General features: G+C 41.0%; 1 protein-coding gene across 2 annotated transcripts in view; it reads left to right on the forward strand.

The window, feature by feature from the left end:
* necab2 (N-terminal EF-hand calcium binding protein 2) overlaps positions 1-17,113 on the forward strand; it is a 428,558-nt gene that overhangs the window by 312,878 nt on the left and 98,567 nt on the right. For both annotated transcript variants that reach the window (XM_039763074.1, XM_039763073.1), the window contains exon 7: positions 7,466-7,590. In XM_039763074.1, the coding sequence (XP_039619008.1) occupies positions 7,466-7,590 (125 nt within the window). The remainder of the gene's footprint in view (positions 1-7,465; positions 7,591-17,113) is intronic.

Genomic DNA, 17,113 nt, shown 5'->3' on the forward strand with positions numbered 1-17,113 from the left:
ATCTGGATGAGGCAAATTAAAAAGAGCTATTATAAATACATTAAATAAAAGGAGGTGTAATAGTGAAGTCTGAGAGTCAGAGAAAGGGTAAAACGGAAAAATCACTATTTAGGCAGAGGCGCCTGAAAGACAAGAGAAAAGCAGAATTCAAAATTTCACATTTTTCACTTTCACCCTTATGTTTATAGTGTGCTACAGATGGTCTGTGCACTTTTGACATAATGAGTGTTCATTTTATGTTATTCCTTACACCAACATCATGTATTCAGACAAGGCAATGTGATGACTTACTCCAGATCTTTAAAAATTCTCTGAGGTAATGATAAAGGTTAATCCACTAGAATTCTTTCATCTACATAGTGAGTGTTATTTTTGAGTGGGACTTGCAGTTAAACTGGAAAACATTTTCACACATAAAGGGCCTGAAACCAACTATCAAGTGGCACAGAGCTCAATGAACTCCTTTTCTCTTTCAAAAATGTTTTTAATTCTTTGAAATTAGAAGAAAAAAAAATGTTAAAAGGTACCATAGTAGGAGGAGTGGGTGGCATGGCCATGTCCTGGGATAACTGAAAATTCTAATGGTCTCACTAGATGCCGGTGTAGTTTTTTAGTACAGAATTATTATAATGAAACATGTTTTACTTGTTAATGATTAATGTCATTAACACTAACGGTCCCCTTATGTGTGGTGAGCGTACTGACACAAGAATGGCTGCTGTCGCATCATCCAGGTGAACGTTACATATTAGTGGTGGTTGAAGTGGCTCCCCACTCACTATGTAAAGTATTTTGATTGGCTAGAAAAGTGCAATGTAAATGTAATTAATTATTCAAATTGTTATTAAGTACAATGCAGTAAATAGAGGAAAAGCAGTTTAGAGAGAAATGGACAGGGATGTTCAGAGTTTGCTTTGTGCCACGTTTTATTTCTTGGATTAAATCCTGAAGGCTCTTATCAAATGTTTTGTGGTCACAACAGGAATTCGCTGATTTTTTTTCTCCTCCTGTTCAATTGGACAGTGGCACAGAAGCATCTTCTACAGTATATCCATAGGTTATCTCAGGCATGGAAGCAAAAGTACAGAAATCTAAAGTGCAAAAGAATCAAACTGATGTGACTGCTGCTTGAGAGGCCATAAAGATAAGAAGATGAGTAGGAGTCAGAACTGAGAATTGACTATGCTGGAAAAGAAAGATAATGTTAAATACCCATAAAAGCAAAAATATGAACAGAAGGCAATGAAGCGAACACAATTAATTGGATTTTGAGGAGGGCTAGAGGTACCACTAAAGAAACAGCCAGGCGTATACTAATTTAAAAAGCCAGACAAGATGGCTGGATAATTATTCTTGCAACTTAATTTATTTCAGCCTGTCAAAGGACTATAAGCACTGTTTCCTGCAATGCTCCAAGAATTTCAAAGCCTTTCCTTTATTTGGCCAAGCTCCTCTCTCTGTGAATGTGATTTTATATATATATATATATATATATATATATATATATATATACTGCTCAAAAGAATTAAAGGAACACTTTTTAATCAGAGTATAGCATAAAGTCAATGAAACTTATGGGATATTAATCTGGTCAGTTAAGTAGCAGAGGGGGTTATTAATCAGTTTCAGCTGCTGTGGTGTTAATGAAATTAACAACAGATGCACTAGAGGGGCAACAATGAGATGACCCCCAAAACAGGAATGGCTTAACAGGTGGAGGCCACTGACATTTTTCCCTCCTCATCTTTTCTGACTGTTTCTTCACTAGTTTTGCATTTGGCTACAGTCAGTGTCACTACTGGTAGCATGAGGAGATACCTGGACCCTACAGAGGTTGCACAGGTAGTCCAACTTCTCCAGGATGGCACATCAATACGTGTCATTGCCAGAAGGTTTGCTGTGTCTCCTGCACAGTCTCAAGGGCATGGAGGAGATTCTGGGAGACAAGCAGTTACTCTAGGAGAGCTGGAGAGGGCCATAGAAGGTCCATAACCCATCAGCAGGACCAGTATCTGCTCCTTTGGGCAAGGAGGAGCCCTGAGCTCACTGCCCAGCAGCATGCAGCCCGATTGGCATTCGCCATAGAATACCAGAATTGGCAGATGCACCACTGGGGCCCTGTGCTTTTTACAGATGAGAGCAGGTTCACCCTGAGCACGTGACAGAAGTGAAAGGGTCTGGAGAAGCCATGGAGAACATTATGCTGCCTGTAACATCATTCAGCATGAGCAGTTTGGTGGTGGGTTAATGATTGTCTGGGGAGGCATATCCATGGAGGGTCACACAGACCGCTACAGGCTTGACAAAGGCACCTTGGCTGCCATTAGGTATCAGGATGAAATCCTTGGACCCATTGTCAGACCCTATGCTGGTACAGTGGCTCCTGGTGCACGACAATTCCTGCCCTCATGTGGTGAGAGTATGCAGGCAGTTCCTGGAGGATGAAGGAATTGATACCATTGACTGGCCAGCACACTTTCCTGACCTAAATCCAATAGAACACCTCTGGGACATAATGTTTTGGTCCATCCAATGCCACCAGGTTGCACCTCAGACTGTTCAGGAGCTCAGTGATGCCCTGGTCCAGATCTGGGAGGAGATCCCCCACAACACCATCTGTCATCTCATTAGAAGCATGCACCAATGTTGTCAGGCATGTATACAAGAACACAGGGGCCATAAAAAGTGCTGCGTACAATTTTGAGTTGCTGCAATTAAATTTTGGCAAAATGGACTAGCCTGCCACATAATTTTTTCACTCTGATTTTTGGGGCGTCTTTGAATTCAGGGCTCTGTAGGTTGATCATTTTCATTTCCATCAAACGATGTGGCATCCTTTCGTTCCTAACACATTACCCAGTCTATATTAGTATAGATATCCAGGAGGATTTCTTTATCCCATTGAGATCTGATGTGTTTTCAAAGTGTTCCTTTAATTTTTTTGAGCAGTTTATATATATATATATATATATACAGTATATGTTTACTGTATTCATGGAGGAGTTTTCTGGAGAGCCAGACTGCAATGACCACGGCACACTTCTTCTGTTATATTATAGAATGTTATGAAAGATTTTGAACTATTTCACTTCAGGTTTCCTTTCAGTTTAATGTTGTTTATTTTGAAACATAAGAAGCAATTTACCCAAAAACATATTTATTTGAAGGGGTTGCATCATCTGACACTGATTTTATTTCCACTCAGGGCTTGGATTTCTTCAGACATTCCAAAGACTGTTACAATGATAGCCACCTGTAAATGAGCACCATGTGAATGCCAACTCCTGCGGTGGGCTGGCACCCTGCCCGGGGTTTGTTTCGTGCCTTGCGCCCTGTGTAGGCTGCGATTGGCTCCAGCAGACCCCCGTGACCCTGTAGTTAGGATATAGCAGGTTAGATAATGGATGGATGGATGAATGCCAATTTTGTGCCCTGCCATGGTCTGGCATTATATAAGGGGGTTGTCTCTGCCTTATGCATGTTACTTCTAAGGTAGACCTCCCCTCTTGACACCCTGAAGAGGAAAAAACACATTATATTAAATGGACATATGAATTTGCATTTGAGCACTATGTGGTAATCACCAGCGCTAACCAATGATTTCTAGTTTTAGAAGGACACCTCTCTTTATCCATACCAGAATGGAGATTGTGCCACTGCACTGTTTATAAGCTCCACTGCAGCTGGTACTGAAGTTTCTATTTGAACATGGAGTTCAGGCTCACACTGTTGCTGACTCAGTGCTCAAATCAAACTCAGCTAATGTAAGGCTCAATCGGTGGCAGCACCAGTATTGGGCCTGGGTCCACCCACAAAATTAGAATTAGAATTAGAATTAGAACAATCTAGACGAGAACAGGCCATTCAGCCCAACAAAGCTCGCCAGTCCTATCCACTTGCTTCCTCCAAGAAAACATCAAGTCGAGTTTTGAAAGTCCCTAACGTCTTACTGTCTACCACACTACTTGGTAGCTTATTCCAAGTGTCTATCGTTCTTTGTGTAAAGAAAAACTTCCTAATGTTTGTGCGAAATTTACCCTTAACAAGTTTCCAACTGTGTCCCCATGTTCTTGATGAGCTCATTTTAAAATACAAGTCTCGATCCACTGTACTAATTCCCTTCATAATTTTAAACACTTCAATCATATCACCTCTTAATCTTCTTTTGCTTAAACTGTAAAGGCTCAGCTCTTTTAATCTTTCCTCATAATTCAACCCCTGTAGACCTGGAATCAGCCTAGTCGCTCTTCTCTGGACCTTTTCTAGTGCTGCTATGTCCTTTTGTAGCCTGGAGACCAAAACTGCACACAGTACTCAAGATGAGGCCTCACCAGTGCATTATAAAGGTTGAGCAGAACCTCCTTGGACTTGTACTCCACAGATCGTGCTATATAACCTAACATTCTGTTAGCCTTCTTAATGGCTTCTGAACACTGTTTGGAAGTTGATAGCTTTGAGTCCACTATGACTCCTAAATCCTTCTCATAAGGTGTACTCTCGATTTTCTGACCGCCCATTGTGTATTCAAACCTAATATTTTTACTTCCTATGTGTAATACTTTACATTTACTGACATTAAATTTCATCTGCCACAAATCTGCCCAAGCCTGTATGCTATCCAAGTCCTTCTGTAATGATATAACGGATTCCAAATTATCTGCTAATCCACCTATCTTGGTATCATCTGCAAACTTAACCAGCTTGTTACTTATATTCCTATCTAAATCATTTATATATATTAAAAATAGCAGTGGCCCTAGCACTGACCCTTGTGGTCACCACTCTTAACATCGGCCAGTTCTGATGAGGTTCCTCGCACCATCACCCTCTGCTTCCTGTGTCTGAGCCAATTCTGCACCCATCTAAAAACATCACCCTGAACTCCCACTTCTTTTAACTTGATGCCCAACCTCTCATGTGGCACCTTATCAAATGCTTTCTGAAAGTCCAGATAAATAATATCATAAGCTCCACTTTGATCGTATCCTTTTGTTGCCTCCTCATAGAATTCCAACATGTTAGTAAAACACGACCTCCCTCTTCTGAACCCATGCTGACTGTTCAGAATAACTCCTGTCCTTGTCATGTGTTGCTCAATCTTATCCTTAATAATTTCTTCCATTAATTTTCCCTGTGATGCTTGTTAAGCTTACTGGCCTATAGTTGCTTGGATCTGCCCTGTCACCCTTTTATATAATGGGATGATATTTGCCATTTTGCAGTCCTTCAGAATCTCTCCAGTGCACAGCGACTTCCTAAAAATATGTGTCAAGGGTTCATATACACACTCACTAGCCTCCTTAAGAAGTCAAGAGTAAATATTATCTGGTCCTGGTGATTTGTTTGATTTCATCTTATTTAATCTGAGCAGCACTACTCCCTCTACAATTTCCAAATCCCTCAGTACCTCCTTAGTAGTCCCTGTTACCACTCAGAGGTTATCCACTTGTTCACTTGCAAACACCTCAGAAAAATGTAAGTTTAGGGCATCTGCTATTTCATTGTCTGTATCTTTTAATTCCCCTTTACTATTCCTGATGAACTTGACCTCCTCTTAACTGTTCTTTTACTACTAAAATACTGAAAGAATCTCTTGGGGTCTTCTTTCGCCTTATCTGCTATATTCCTCTCCAACTGTCTTTTAGCCTCTCTGATATCCTTCTTAATGGTTGCCCTCATTTTCTCATACGCGCTACGGTTCTCTTTGCAGTCAAAGAGTTATAGTGCCCTATAACTTAGGTTTTTAAAATTTATTTTTCTTCAAATGAAAATTAGTCTGTACTGTATGTGCACCATTTCATATGGATTTCCCTTAATTAAAATGTTAGTTGATTATAAACTTACACAGCAAAATCAACAGTGTTAACTTTTTCACTAGAGATGTTTGCTTAACTCCTAAAAAAGTATTTGGAAAGTGCATATATGGATGTATTTGCATAACAAGGTTTAGAAAATAAGATTGACAAAATGTTGCCAGTAACAGCTACTCAAAACATTTGACATTAACAGGAGGCTAGTATCTCTCTGAAGTTGCTTAGCACTCCTGTTAAGCTCTACTAAATAGATTCATGTGATTCACTGGAAAGAGTCGTTCATAAAGAATTGTTTGTGAACTACTGTTAGGTTAAGCCTTGTGAACAATGTCTCGACAAATAGTTGTTTTAGATTTTATTAACACAAGGAAACAAACAGAAGTGCAAAATGTGACAGAGTTTGATATTATAATGAAACTTTCAGTGATGCAAGTGAAATGGTAAGTGAAAACCACACTGCTGGCTGTGTTCACTTTAATAATGTGTGGGGAAACAGCACTACAGTACTACTGAATGTTCTAGAAAACTGACAACCACCCAGCAGCTAAATGGCAAAGGATCAGCAAGGTCATGAGCCACTAACTCAATCTGTATTAAAGTATCCAACTTCTGTTACAACCAGTAAGGTGCGCAGCTTTGCGGCTCATTGATAGAGCAGTACTATAATAATTACAGTTGTCCTGAAACTTAAAGTTGAAAGTGTGGAATCAAATAGAGCATGGAATGTGTGGTCATATAAAATTGTGCATATGCAAGGTATTTCTAAAGGCTAGATGTGTGAGAAATCCAAAAGAAGGCCATACATACCTACATTCACTCGCCAGATTAAACCTAACATGTGTCACTGGGTGTGGAAGGAAGCCAGAGTACTCTGAGAAATACCTGCAAGCAGTAGAAGATTACCCAACCTCAACAAAGATATTCATTGGATTAGGAACTGAAACCTGGCCCGAAGAAGTATAAGGCCACTTAGCTAACCACTGTAACTCCAGATCTTTAAAGTCTGAGAGAAGTCACATGCAAAGTTTACACAATTACAGCTCCATCCTAGGGTTGGCTGGTTGCACCACATTGGCATGACAGCCAGCCGAATATTGACTAAAATCAGCCCCTAGACCAGGCCACAGGTCTCACAAACTACAGTCTAATTTGATGCTTGCCTACAGAGTAGTTAGTGGGTCAGCACCTGTGTGTATGGAGTTATTTGTGAGGTCCTTTCCCCTTCCAGACTACTCAGGTCTGCTGATGAACAACATCTGGTGATGCCACCTCTTCGTGGTATTAACACTAGAATCCCTGAAGCCTATGAAAAAAGTCATAATTCGAGGCCTCGCACCACGTCAGCAGTGTCTTTGTTTTGCAAATGTATCAATCAGTGCAGCAGCAAGCAGCCTGCTCTCCCATCCTTTACTGACACATCTGAAGTTCTCCCAGCTCAAGTCTCCTTTTCTGGGTGTGAGGTGCCTGAAGTTGAATAGGGTAAATAATATATCGTTATTTGGACCACATCCATTTCATGTGTGTTCCATGTCTACAACGAAATGTAGGATGACAGGAAATGCGAGGCAAGAAATGTTGCACACATAACTAAAACAGAAAGAAAGTCGTGTATGTTCACCTCATTTTCATTTCCTTTGCATTCTCTTTTGCAGGCATTGTCAAAGTAAAGAGAGTCATGGTGTAACAGACCGCTGGTACAATAGCAAGGTTCCTGACTATCCTCCCAACAACAGAGTTATGGCTAAGGAGCAGAAGAGGAACATCCAGCCTAGTAAAGGTAGGCCAAAATAACTAATCCAGACATGTAATGCAAGCTTGTTGCGGTTGAGGCAGAGGATATCAAGCCTTCATTTGCTCTCTTAAGTGACCTCTGATGGATCTTCTGACTCATGATCCAGCATTATCACTTACTGCAGAGTTACACTTGACCAGATCTGTTGTTGCCTTTCAATGTTTTCAGATTAACAAAGCAGACATTTATTGTGTTGTGAATATCATATGTCACCTAATGCCAAGGACACCTTCTGTTTTCTGCCTTCAGCCCAGGTAGATCAAAAACCACAATGTCTCATCCCAGATCTCTGTCTTTAATGATCTTGTTTCCACTGTGTGTTTTCATTTGAATATCATTGTATATTTATTTTACTGTAACTTCAGTGTATTTGTTTTCCTTTGCTGGGATTTGTGGTCTTAAACCCGATTTTTTGAATTCCCTGTAGCTGCTGTCTGCTTTGCTGCACTACTAATCCTGCCTACCTGACCCAATTATCTTTATGATGCACTCAACGTTTCTGAAATGAATAAGTCTGAGGTGAATATAGGCAACCCTATAAGTATAAAATACCTCTTCTGGCTAATCTCACAAATGTCTGCCTGCTCCATCTTGGCCTCCTACATCCCAACACACTCCAGCATACTGCTAATTTCATTTCCATTTTCCTTTATTTTTCTATTTTTCTAGTATGTTTTGTTGCCACACTGGGTTAGCAGTACATATTGGCACTAAGTCACTAAACCACAAATTTAAACTAGTCTCTACTATACTCTAATGAGCCATTAAATGCTATCCTGTCACTATGTGAACCACTCCATGACAGTGCAGCAAGCATGTGTCGATAATAAGAAATATACTTTATTGATAGTAAATGGATGCTTCCTCTGCAGGGACTTTTTTTAGAAACCCAGGAGCTATTGTAGCATTCCCACCACATGAATTCAGGCCATTTGTAGTTTCTAGTACTTTTTTAGCTCCTACTTCAGGGTATGTATTCTTCGTTTAGCCAGAAACTTTCATGGGTGAAGCTCAGGCAATGAATTGTGCTTCTTGGTTGACCACAAGCACTGGTGACATGTTAGAAATTTCTTACTAGTTTGGACTTTGGAGAGTTATTGGTGAAGATGGAGCACTGCACTCCATTACTTTTCATAACCATCTTCCTGGTGCACTGCTTTGAAGGAATAAGGTGTGGGCATCCATTGTGAACTCTCAAACATGTTGTGATGGACAGATCGCATTTCAGTTTGGTCAGGTCGTCCCTCAACTGGAAGAAAGTGCCTTTTTATGGCACTACATCCCCCGGGACACTAGATGGCAGCTCCCCTGGACGGAAATGGTTCCCCGGATTCCCGCAAGGCGGCATTGGACATAGAGTCTGGTTTTTCAGCCCTGTTGGGTGCTGTGGGGGCCGTCAGGGGGAGCTTACCAAGAACCAGGGGGACAGTATCACGACATTAACCCGGAAGTATGTAGGAGTCACGAGGATGGAAACCCACAGTACTTCCGGGGCACTTGAAGAAGGTGTTTGACCCGGAGATGGAATACTTCCGGGTCATGGACTTTAAAAAGACTTTGGGAAACCCCAGCAGACCGAGCCGGAGTTGGGAGGGTGTGTGACGGAGCTGCTGGGAGTGGAGGATTATTGTTGTTATTATTATTGTTTATTAATTATTGGAAGAATTGTGGAGTGTGCAGTGCTTGGTGCACTGTATTTGAAGAATATTATTATTAAAATCTTCTTGTGCTTTTACAAGTGTGTCTTGGACGTCTGTCTGGTGGGTTCAACAGGGCAACAACGACCCCAGTGTCCACAATGCTTTGCTTTGCACTGCATCACTCCTCTTCACAATTCACATTTCTTGCATACAGGTTTTAGTTTCTGTTGTGCGGTAGGAACCGATGGGGACCTCAGGTGTTCCAAGAACCAACATCCTGCATGGAAAAAGCCTAATGCATACTGTGACAGTAAGTGTCCTGGTGGCAGCTCTCCTCCACACACAAAAATAACAAAGGAGGCCGGAAATTAGCAACATGGTGCCTTTATTGAATACAGAAATACTCAAAAGGTGGTGTTACACAAAGGTGAAAATACAAAATGCAAATATACAGAAATAAAACAACATGACATGCAACCTTTCTAGACCTAACAAGGTATGCATCTTTTTGTTAGAGTAATAGGTAACACTGTATTTTTACAGTACCTACTCAGTTTCTCTTAAGTAACTAGACTTTAACAAAAGCTTTCTTACATCAGTAGATAAGATAAGATAAGATTCATCTCTGTGCAATGTGACATATTAAAACCCCTTTGATATATTGGAATAATTACTTGTTAATATAAAGGATTTCCAAGTTTTATAATTATGTATGCAATATCAAGAGAAATCTCTCTCTCTTAAGCCACCTCTGACTGCTCCAAAGTGAAGTTATTTTAGTAGGTCACATTGCATAGATGAATAACCGTTGAACTGAGGCTTTGTAAGTATTACTAACATCAAAAGAAGCCTTGTTAAGGTCTTATTACTTAATAGTAAATGAGTAAGAGATGCATTTTTGCACTCCCTTTTACCTTCGCTTTCTCTCTCCCACTTTCTTTTTTCTGAATCTTGGTCTCTCTTCCTCTGCTAGCTGAGAGTTTATCCAAAATTTTATCCTTGTCTTTAGACAATGAGGGATGATAAACCTCATCAAGAGGTCACTTCCAGCCAAGACCCAGAATCTCTTCTGAGATCAGGGCAGAGTCCTACATTTGCTCCTCAACACCAGCCTTGACTTCCCTTATAGTAACTCCTGGTGTATCTGCATCCCTAGGACTTCAGTTGGCAGTAAAGCTTCCAGGATAGCTCCCTTCTGGCCTATGCCATTAGAATGACAGCAGAACGGGGCTGTGTCTTGTTTACTGGTGAGATAGGGTTGTCACTTATGGCATTTCCTATCTAGCCTCACTTTCTCTTTATTTAGAAAGTGGACATCCTTGCCCATTGCTGGGCCACCCCTCCCCAATGGTCATGGGGAACATTCCATACTTTCACCCATTTCACTCTCTTTCTCATCCTCATTCTAGGGAACCCCGCAGACATATCACCATCTGGCAACTGTTGTGCCTCCACACTGGCATCTGCAGAACTTCTCCTACTGTCAGTGTGACTCTCTTTGTTTCTTATATTACCTAGCCATGCTCAGTGTCATCTTGTGGCATTTGCTCCTGGCACCTTCTAACAATATAGAAGGGTTGCCAAGAACATTTTGCAGCACAATTTTTTAATTGGAAGCATTTTTCTTTAGAATTATTTGAACAAACCTATCGAATAAATAAAGGTATTCACTTCACTTCTCCTAATCTACATCAACTTCAGTAGCCATGTAGCAGTGAAATACCAAAGCAGGTATCCCCCTCTAGTGCCAGTCTGAACTCTACACTTCTTCTTGCTGCACTCCTGCTATTGTAATTGCTGTTGTGTGGTCAAGAGGCCTTTCCCAGTGACGCTTTTCTATCTAATTATCTCCATATGCCTTCTATTTTGCATTGCTCTTGTGACACATTGCTGCCTAATTGGTATGGTGGCAAAAAGAAAAAAAATATTTTAATGCAGATATAAGCTGCAAGCCTCATTAACAGAGGAGACAATTCTTTAGAATGTGTTTCATTTGAACATATTCTAGAAATAAGCTTTTATTACTTGTGGGTGTCCTCTTCTGAGGGAAGGAAATATTCATTTCAGGAGATCCATGCACAGCATGTTGCAAAACATAAAAAGACACAACTTTTTACAACTTCAGGAGGCCGTGTGTGTTTGTGTATGTGGCCAACAGGAGGCCCTTGGCTAAAATTGCAATTCAGGCTTGCCTCATATTGACTGAGAGGCTTCATCATAGCTCACTTGCTTAGGTTTGTAAAATGAACAGTTTCCAAAATAATTATATAATAGTAGTTTCCCTTCTATTTGGGTCACTATGTAGAATGAAATGGACTTTCCTAGAAAATCTTTACATGGATTTGTTTTACTCTCCAGTTCTTTAATATTGCTAGGTTTATTTCCCTGTCTTCATTTTCAGGCTGGTTGATTTTATATTTTGAGGCTGATTTTAGTAATTAGTTTCTGATCACTGATCACATAAGAACAGAGACATTCCACATAAAGTATTGTGCCTAAAGAGACTGCAGAAATGTGCCATTCACACTAAATATTAGGGCAGAGTGGTAGCTCTGAGGTTAAGGATCTGCACTGGTATCCCAAAGGTTGCCGGTTTGAATCCCCGTCACTGCCAAAAAGAGATCCTATTCTTCAAGGTCCTTAACCTTCAATTGCTCCAGGGGTGCTATACAATGGCTGACCCTGCGCTCTGACCCCAAGGGGTATGCAAAAACTAACAAATTCTTAATACGAGAAATTGTATAAGGCGAAATAAAGAACAAAAAAAAATATATGGAATATAATTTTTTTTGGCAAGTATAAATAATTAATCTTAAATGTAACACAATAAATTCAGTTACATAATTTAAAATTATATGAAGTAATGCAGATCGGAAGAAAGTTTCAAACTGCCAGTTGCACAGAACACAGAACTAGATCAGCAGGAAAGTGGGTTAGGCAAGATATGTTTGCACTTATCCCCCAAAACTCCACACGCATGTTTCATGTGTGGTCAGTAGAAGGAACTGCAGGTCCACAACATGAAATGTCCTTGCTTAATTGAAACAAATGGCAAACAGAAGGTATGCTCAGTGGCACAAGACAAGTGAAAAATCAGGTCCTTGGTTCAGGAACCTTTCTTGTCTGATAAAGCCTATTAAAGTCACAGTGTGAAGGACTTCCATTCTGCGGTTCATTCTATAAATTAGTGATCCCTTCCGGGAACTGCATTGTATGTAGTGGTGTTACCAGAAGGGGCAGTCAATTTCCCTCACTGCGAATCTTCTCACCACGGTGGAGGGAACAAAATAGGATAAGGTTAGCGCCAGCGTCCCCTCTTGACCCTGGGTGAAAGTACATACCTTAGAAGAGCAGAGAGAATGATCGCCTGACACGAATGCATGACACATATCTTCAGGTGAAATTGTACATGCCTGCCATTTGTGGAAATTTCTTGAGTTACTGTGAAATTTGGAAGGTGAGATGAACTGTTCCTTTAAACATTCTTTGACACTCCTTATAACAGTCTGGGTTGGCTCAACTTTTCCTGGTCACCTCCGGGAGCCTCTTGAACCCAGAACCATTGATAGTCATAAACCGAGAAGAGCCAGGCAAATGAGGACTCATACATTCAGCAAGAGGTTGGTGCAAAGGTACCAAGTGCTTTTATTAAAATCCATGAGAAGTGTCCCATAGTGCAGCGCAAATGATCTTCCTTAAATAAATAAATAATCCATAAAACAATGAATAGTCAATGAGTTAAAATCCACCCATAAAACCAGAGATAAAACAACAGTCATTGGGACCTAAATCTTTCTCCTTTCTTCTTTAAACAGCCCAGGGCAACTCCCTCTCTGTCTCCCCAGCTCACCCATAGCTCGTTCAGCTAGCGGAGACTCCAGCAGCTGGGGTTGTTCTTACCGGCCCCCACTCGGGCTTGGTTTTCATCCCATCTTCCTTCTCCCACACCTGACATCCTTCAGATCCCTGAAGAAGACTCAACCATCATTGTGCCCACTCTTCTGAAAAATCAGAGGTAACAATCTGCCCCTCTTTCACAGGGCTAAGGACTTCTCTGTATCTCTCCCTCGCTCGCACAATGGCTCTGCTCAGGCACCTGATACTGCTCACTCGTGGTATTCTCAGCTGCTCTCATTCGATTTCTTCATCTGATTCCCTTTCTCTGTCATGCAGGCTCACTTATATCTGATTAGATTGGGTACAGATGTGGTCCCCCACCTACTTCGAGGTGTGAATGATGCACCTGACTGATCTGCACGCGTTTTCACGTGAATAAATGATCAACCAAGCACCCCAGTCAACCCTGAAGTGAGCGTTGACATGCTCACATCCACACCTGCTCGGAGTATGTCTATCTATCTGTCTATCTATCTATCTATCTATCTATCTATCTATCTATCTATCTATCTATCTATCTATCTATCTATCTATCTATCTATCTATCTAATGTGTTATTAGATTTTTGTGGGTCACAGATGTCCTTTTGCATTTACTTTCACTGACTGATTTAATCAAACTGGAGTTGATAAATTCCAAAAAGCAAGCTGTGTGGCATGCGGGATGGGGACAGTAAAGCTAAGAGTCTCCTGTCATAGGTATGAATGTCCACAGAGACATCAGAAAAGTGCAGGCACTTCAAAATTTGGCCTCACAAATCAGTATTGCTTCTATGATCTGATCCAAATGACACACTTCACTCAGATTTGACATTTAATACTAGAAAATGTCAGTATGCCAGCCTAACAGTCACAACTCAAACTGTGCATGTGTTTCAGTTGAGTTCTGTGCTTTTCATTACGTTTGTTTTACACTTAACTTTTATATCAAATGTTCCCTGGTTTGGCAGACGTGGGCTATTCAAAGTATATTGTGTAGCAGCAGCAAGCGCAAGATAAGAAGGGGCTGCTGATCAAGTTTCTCCGCTGGACTCAGCGTTTCACAGGGCTCGCTTGATTGCCTATCGCCCTCTTACATTTTAATTGGTTCTGCACCCTGCTGGGATATGTCAGGCAGGTACTTATTAGAGGCTCTTCTAGTCTGTACCACTTTGCCCTCTTGCTGCCTGGCAGCTGACAGCCTGCACCAGGTGGAACAAAATCAGATTGAGGGAGTTTTGGGAAAGGCATTCTGACTGAAAATGTCAGCAGACTTTGAACAGAAAAATAATTAGGAGGCTAAAATTAGGAATGAGAGGTGGAAGTGTCCATAGGCCTTTGTGGTACTCGGGCCCAACTTGAAATGTAGTCAGGTGCTTCTGTAGCTCTTGCAGGATGTTGCCCCTACTAACTCTTTTTAAAAGGCAGGAATGCTATTACATTACCTTGATAGAAACATCATTTACTGACCTTCAAATTTGACTTTTAAAGAGGTCAAGAGTCCAGATCTCTAGGAGATGCTCAAAATTCTCCATTCAACCAGGAATTCAAACTCATTGAACGCAGGGGTGTACAGTCTTACAATCGAGACAGATTTCCAATTCAGCAAAATTAGTAGATCTTGCTAAAGTTGCATCGTTCATTTAAAGTACCCTGGGAGTCCACTATTGGCAATAATATTTTTGACAAAACTGAAATGTACTTTACCATGTTCCTTAAATTTGAATTGATAAACAATTAAGCAAGAATTATAAATAAAAGTGAGACTTCTTTGTATGCATAAAGTAGCAACTCATTTCAAGACTGGCTAGAATGTAAACCTGTGGCCACTGTAGCCCTTCAAAACACAAACTGAATATCTCCATGTCCGTGACTTCTTGAAAATACAGAACTCAATCAGTACCATGGACAGATCCATTAATAACTGTTAGGCATCCAGTGCTTCAGTCAATAAGCACTGTGTTTAGTTGTTACAGTAATTATCATTTCCAAGACGTAGTTTGGTAAAATTCTGTAGGGTTTTATTGTTGCAGTCTTTGCACTGTTTCAGTAAGAGGGCAGGGGAAAACAATGTAAAAGCTGTGGTTTTTGAGGACCAGTTTATGATGATATATTCTCAACTGTATTGAGTTCAGTCTATTCAATCATAAAGGTGATGAAAAGGGTCCAGTATAAGCTGTTGGAAATTTTTCTAGATCAGCACAAAATAGTCCTTCTGAATAAAATATAAACAGACTAGCATTCAAAGATGTGTCTGCTGTTGTCAGTTTTCACCCTATAAAGGCCAGAAGATAAATGAACAAATACTGTATCAAAAGAGTCAGCACCAAAATTTGTTTTCCTGAATTAACTGTATGTATCATTCTTAAACTACAAACGTTAACCTATGGTGGTGATGACAAACTATATGTTGAGATGATGGAGTAGAGCACAGTGCATTATGCCAATATTAGAGCAAGTAGCAATTATTTGTTTCTAAACTTTGCACGTTTCATTTATCTGTTTAAACATGGGGATCATGATTACACAATAATTAGCCCTGTTGTCTTACAGCTCCAGACACTGTCTATTTGGTATATGCAACATTGCTCCAATGTCTATGTTGGTTTTCCTCTAGGCTCATTGTTTTTTCTCACACATTGCAAAGATGTGTTCTGTTGAAAGGCATAAGTAAGTTTTCTATTGTGGGAGTGTATGTGAGTGTGCCTTGAGGAGGTCTGGCATCCCATCATAGACTGATACTACCAGGACAGCATGTGGCTCTCCATGTCCACAAAGTGCAAGTAGCAGAATCAAGAAGTAGGTAAATAGAAGATCATTACATGTTAATAGTGTCACAGGCGGCTGGGGATGGAGCCCAGCCGGGACGCCCGAGGGAACCGGAGGAGGGCTGGTGCCTCCTCCCGACCACAACAGGGTGACCGCCATGGTTTCATTTGTGTCCTCGGGTAGGGGGCTTGGAAGCCCAACCTTGTAGGGGCCCGTGGCCACCGCCAGGCAGCGCCCCGGTGCCTGAAGAACCCTGGAGCCCAGCACTTCCGCCACACCAGGAAGTGCTGGGGGGAAGAAGACAGAGGACACCTGGAGGGCTTCCGGATGCGCAGCCGGCACTTCTGCCACACTGGGGCGTGCCCGCGGAGGACTGCAGCTGGAGCCCATCCGGGGTGTGAATAAAGGGGCCGCCTCCCAACAGTCGAGTGCGGAAGTCGGGTGGAAGAGGACGGAGCTGGACAGAGGCTTGGAGGTGGCCAGAAGAAGTGCAAGAGACTGTGAGAGGCCCGGACTTTTGGGGAGTTGGTGCTGGAGGCATTGGTTTGTGCATTTGTAAATATTGTATATAGTTGGTGTAAATAAACATGTGTGTGGTGAAACAACGATGTCCATCTGTCTGTGTCCGGGTCCCGTTCCACAATAGATATTACCTTCTATCATTCCACACAATCTAAGCTGTATTCATGTTCTCAGGTGTTTTTGTACATAAGGACCACAACGAACACCTGTATGTTAAACAGACTGCTATGGAATAAAAATAACTCATAATAATTTAAGCCAAATTTACATTTCACACTGTGTCAATTACGCTTGCCCTTTTGAAAGTTACTCTTGTGCTTCTGAAAATTACACTTGTGCCTCTGTAGTACTAGGGTTTTGTACCATGTTAGCCATTATGTATGTAGTGAGAAGTCAAGCAAAATGACATCTTTTATTGGCTAACTAAAAAGATTACAACATGCAAGCCTGAAGAAGGGGCCTGAGTTGCCTCGAAAGCTTGCATATTCTTTTTAGTTAGCCAGTAATAGGTGTGATTTTGCTTGACTTCTCACTACTTGCGCTTCTGAAAATTACGAGTACAATTCTCAGGAATGAACAAACTGTCAAAAATACATAACTGGACGCACAAGGCATTCGCTATTGATGAAGAAACAATTTTTTTTTTGTTACTATGCATGTGCTACAGAGGTAGAATACCTGAGTAATTTCTGACAGCGAACA

Source organism: Polypterus senegalus, chromosome 9, assembly GCF_016835505.1.
Source record: "Polypterus senegalus isolate Bchr_013 chromosome 9, ASM1683550v1, whole genome shotgun sequence".
NCBI lineage: Eukaryota > Metazoa > Chordata > Cladistia > Polypteriformes > Polypteridae > Polypterus > Polypterus senegalus.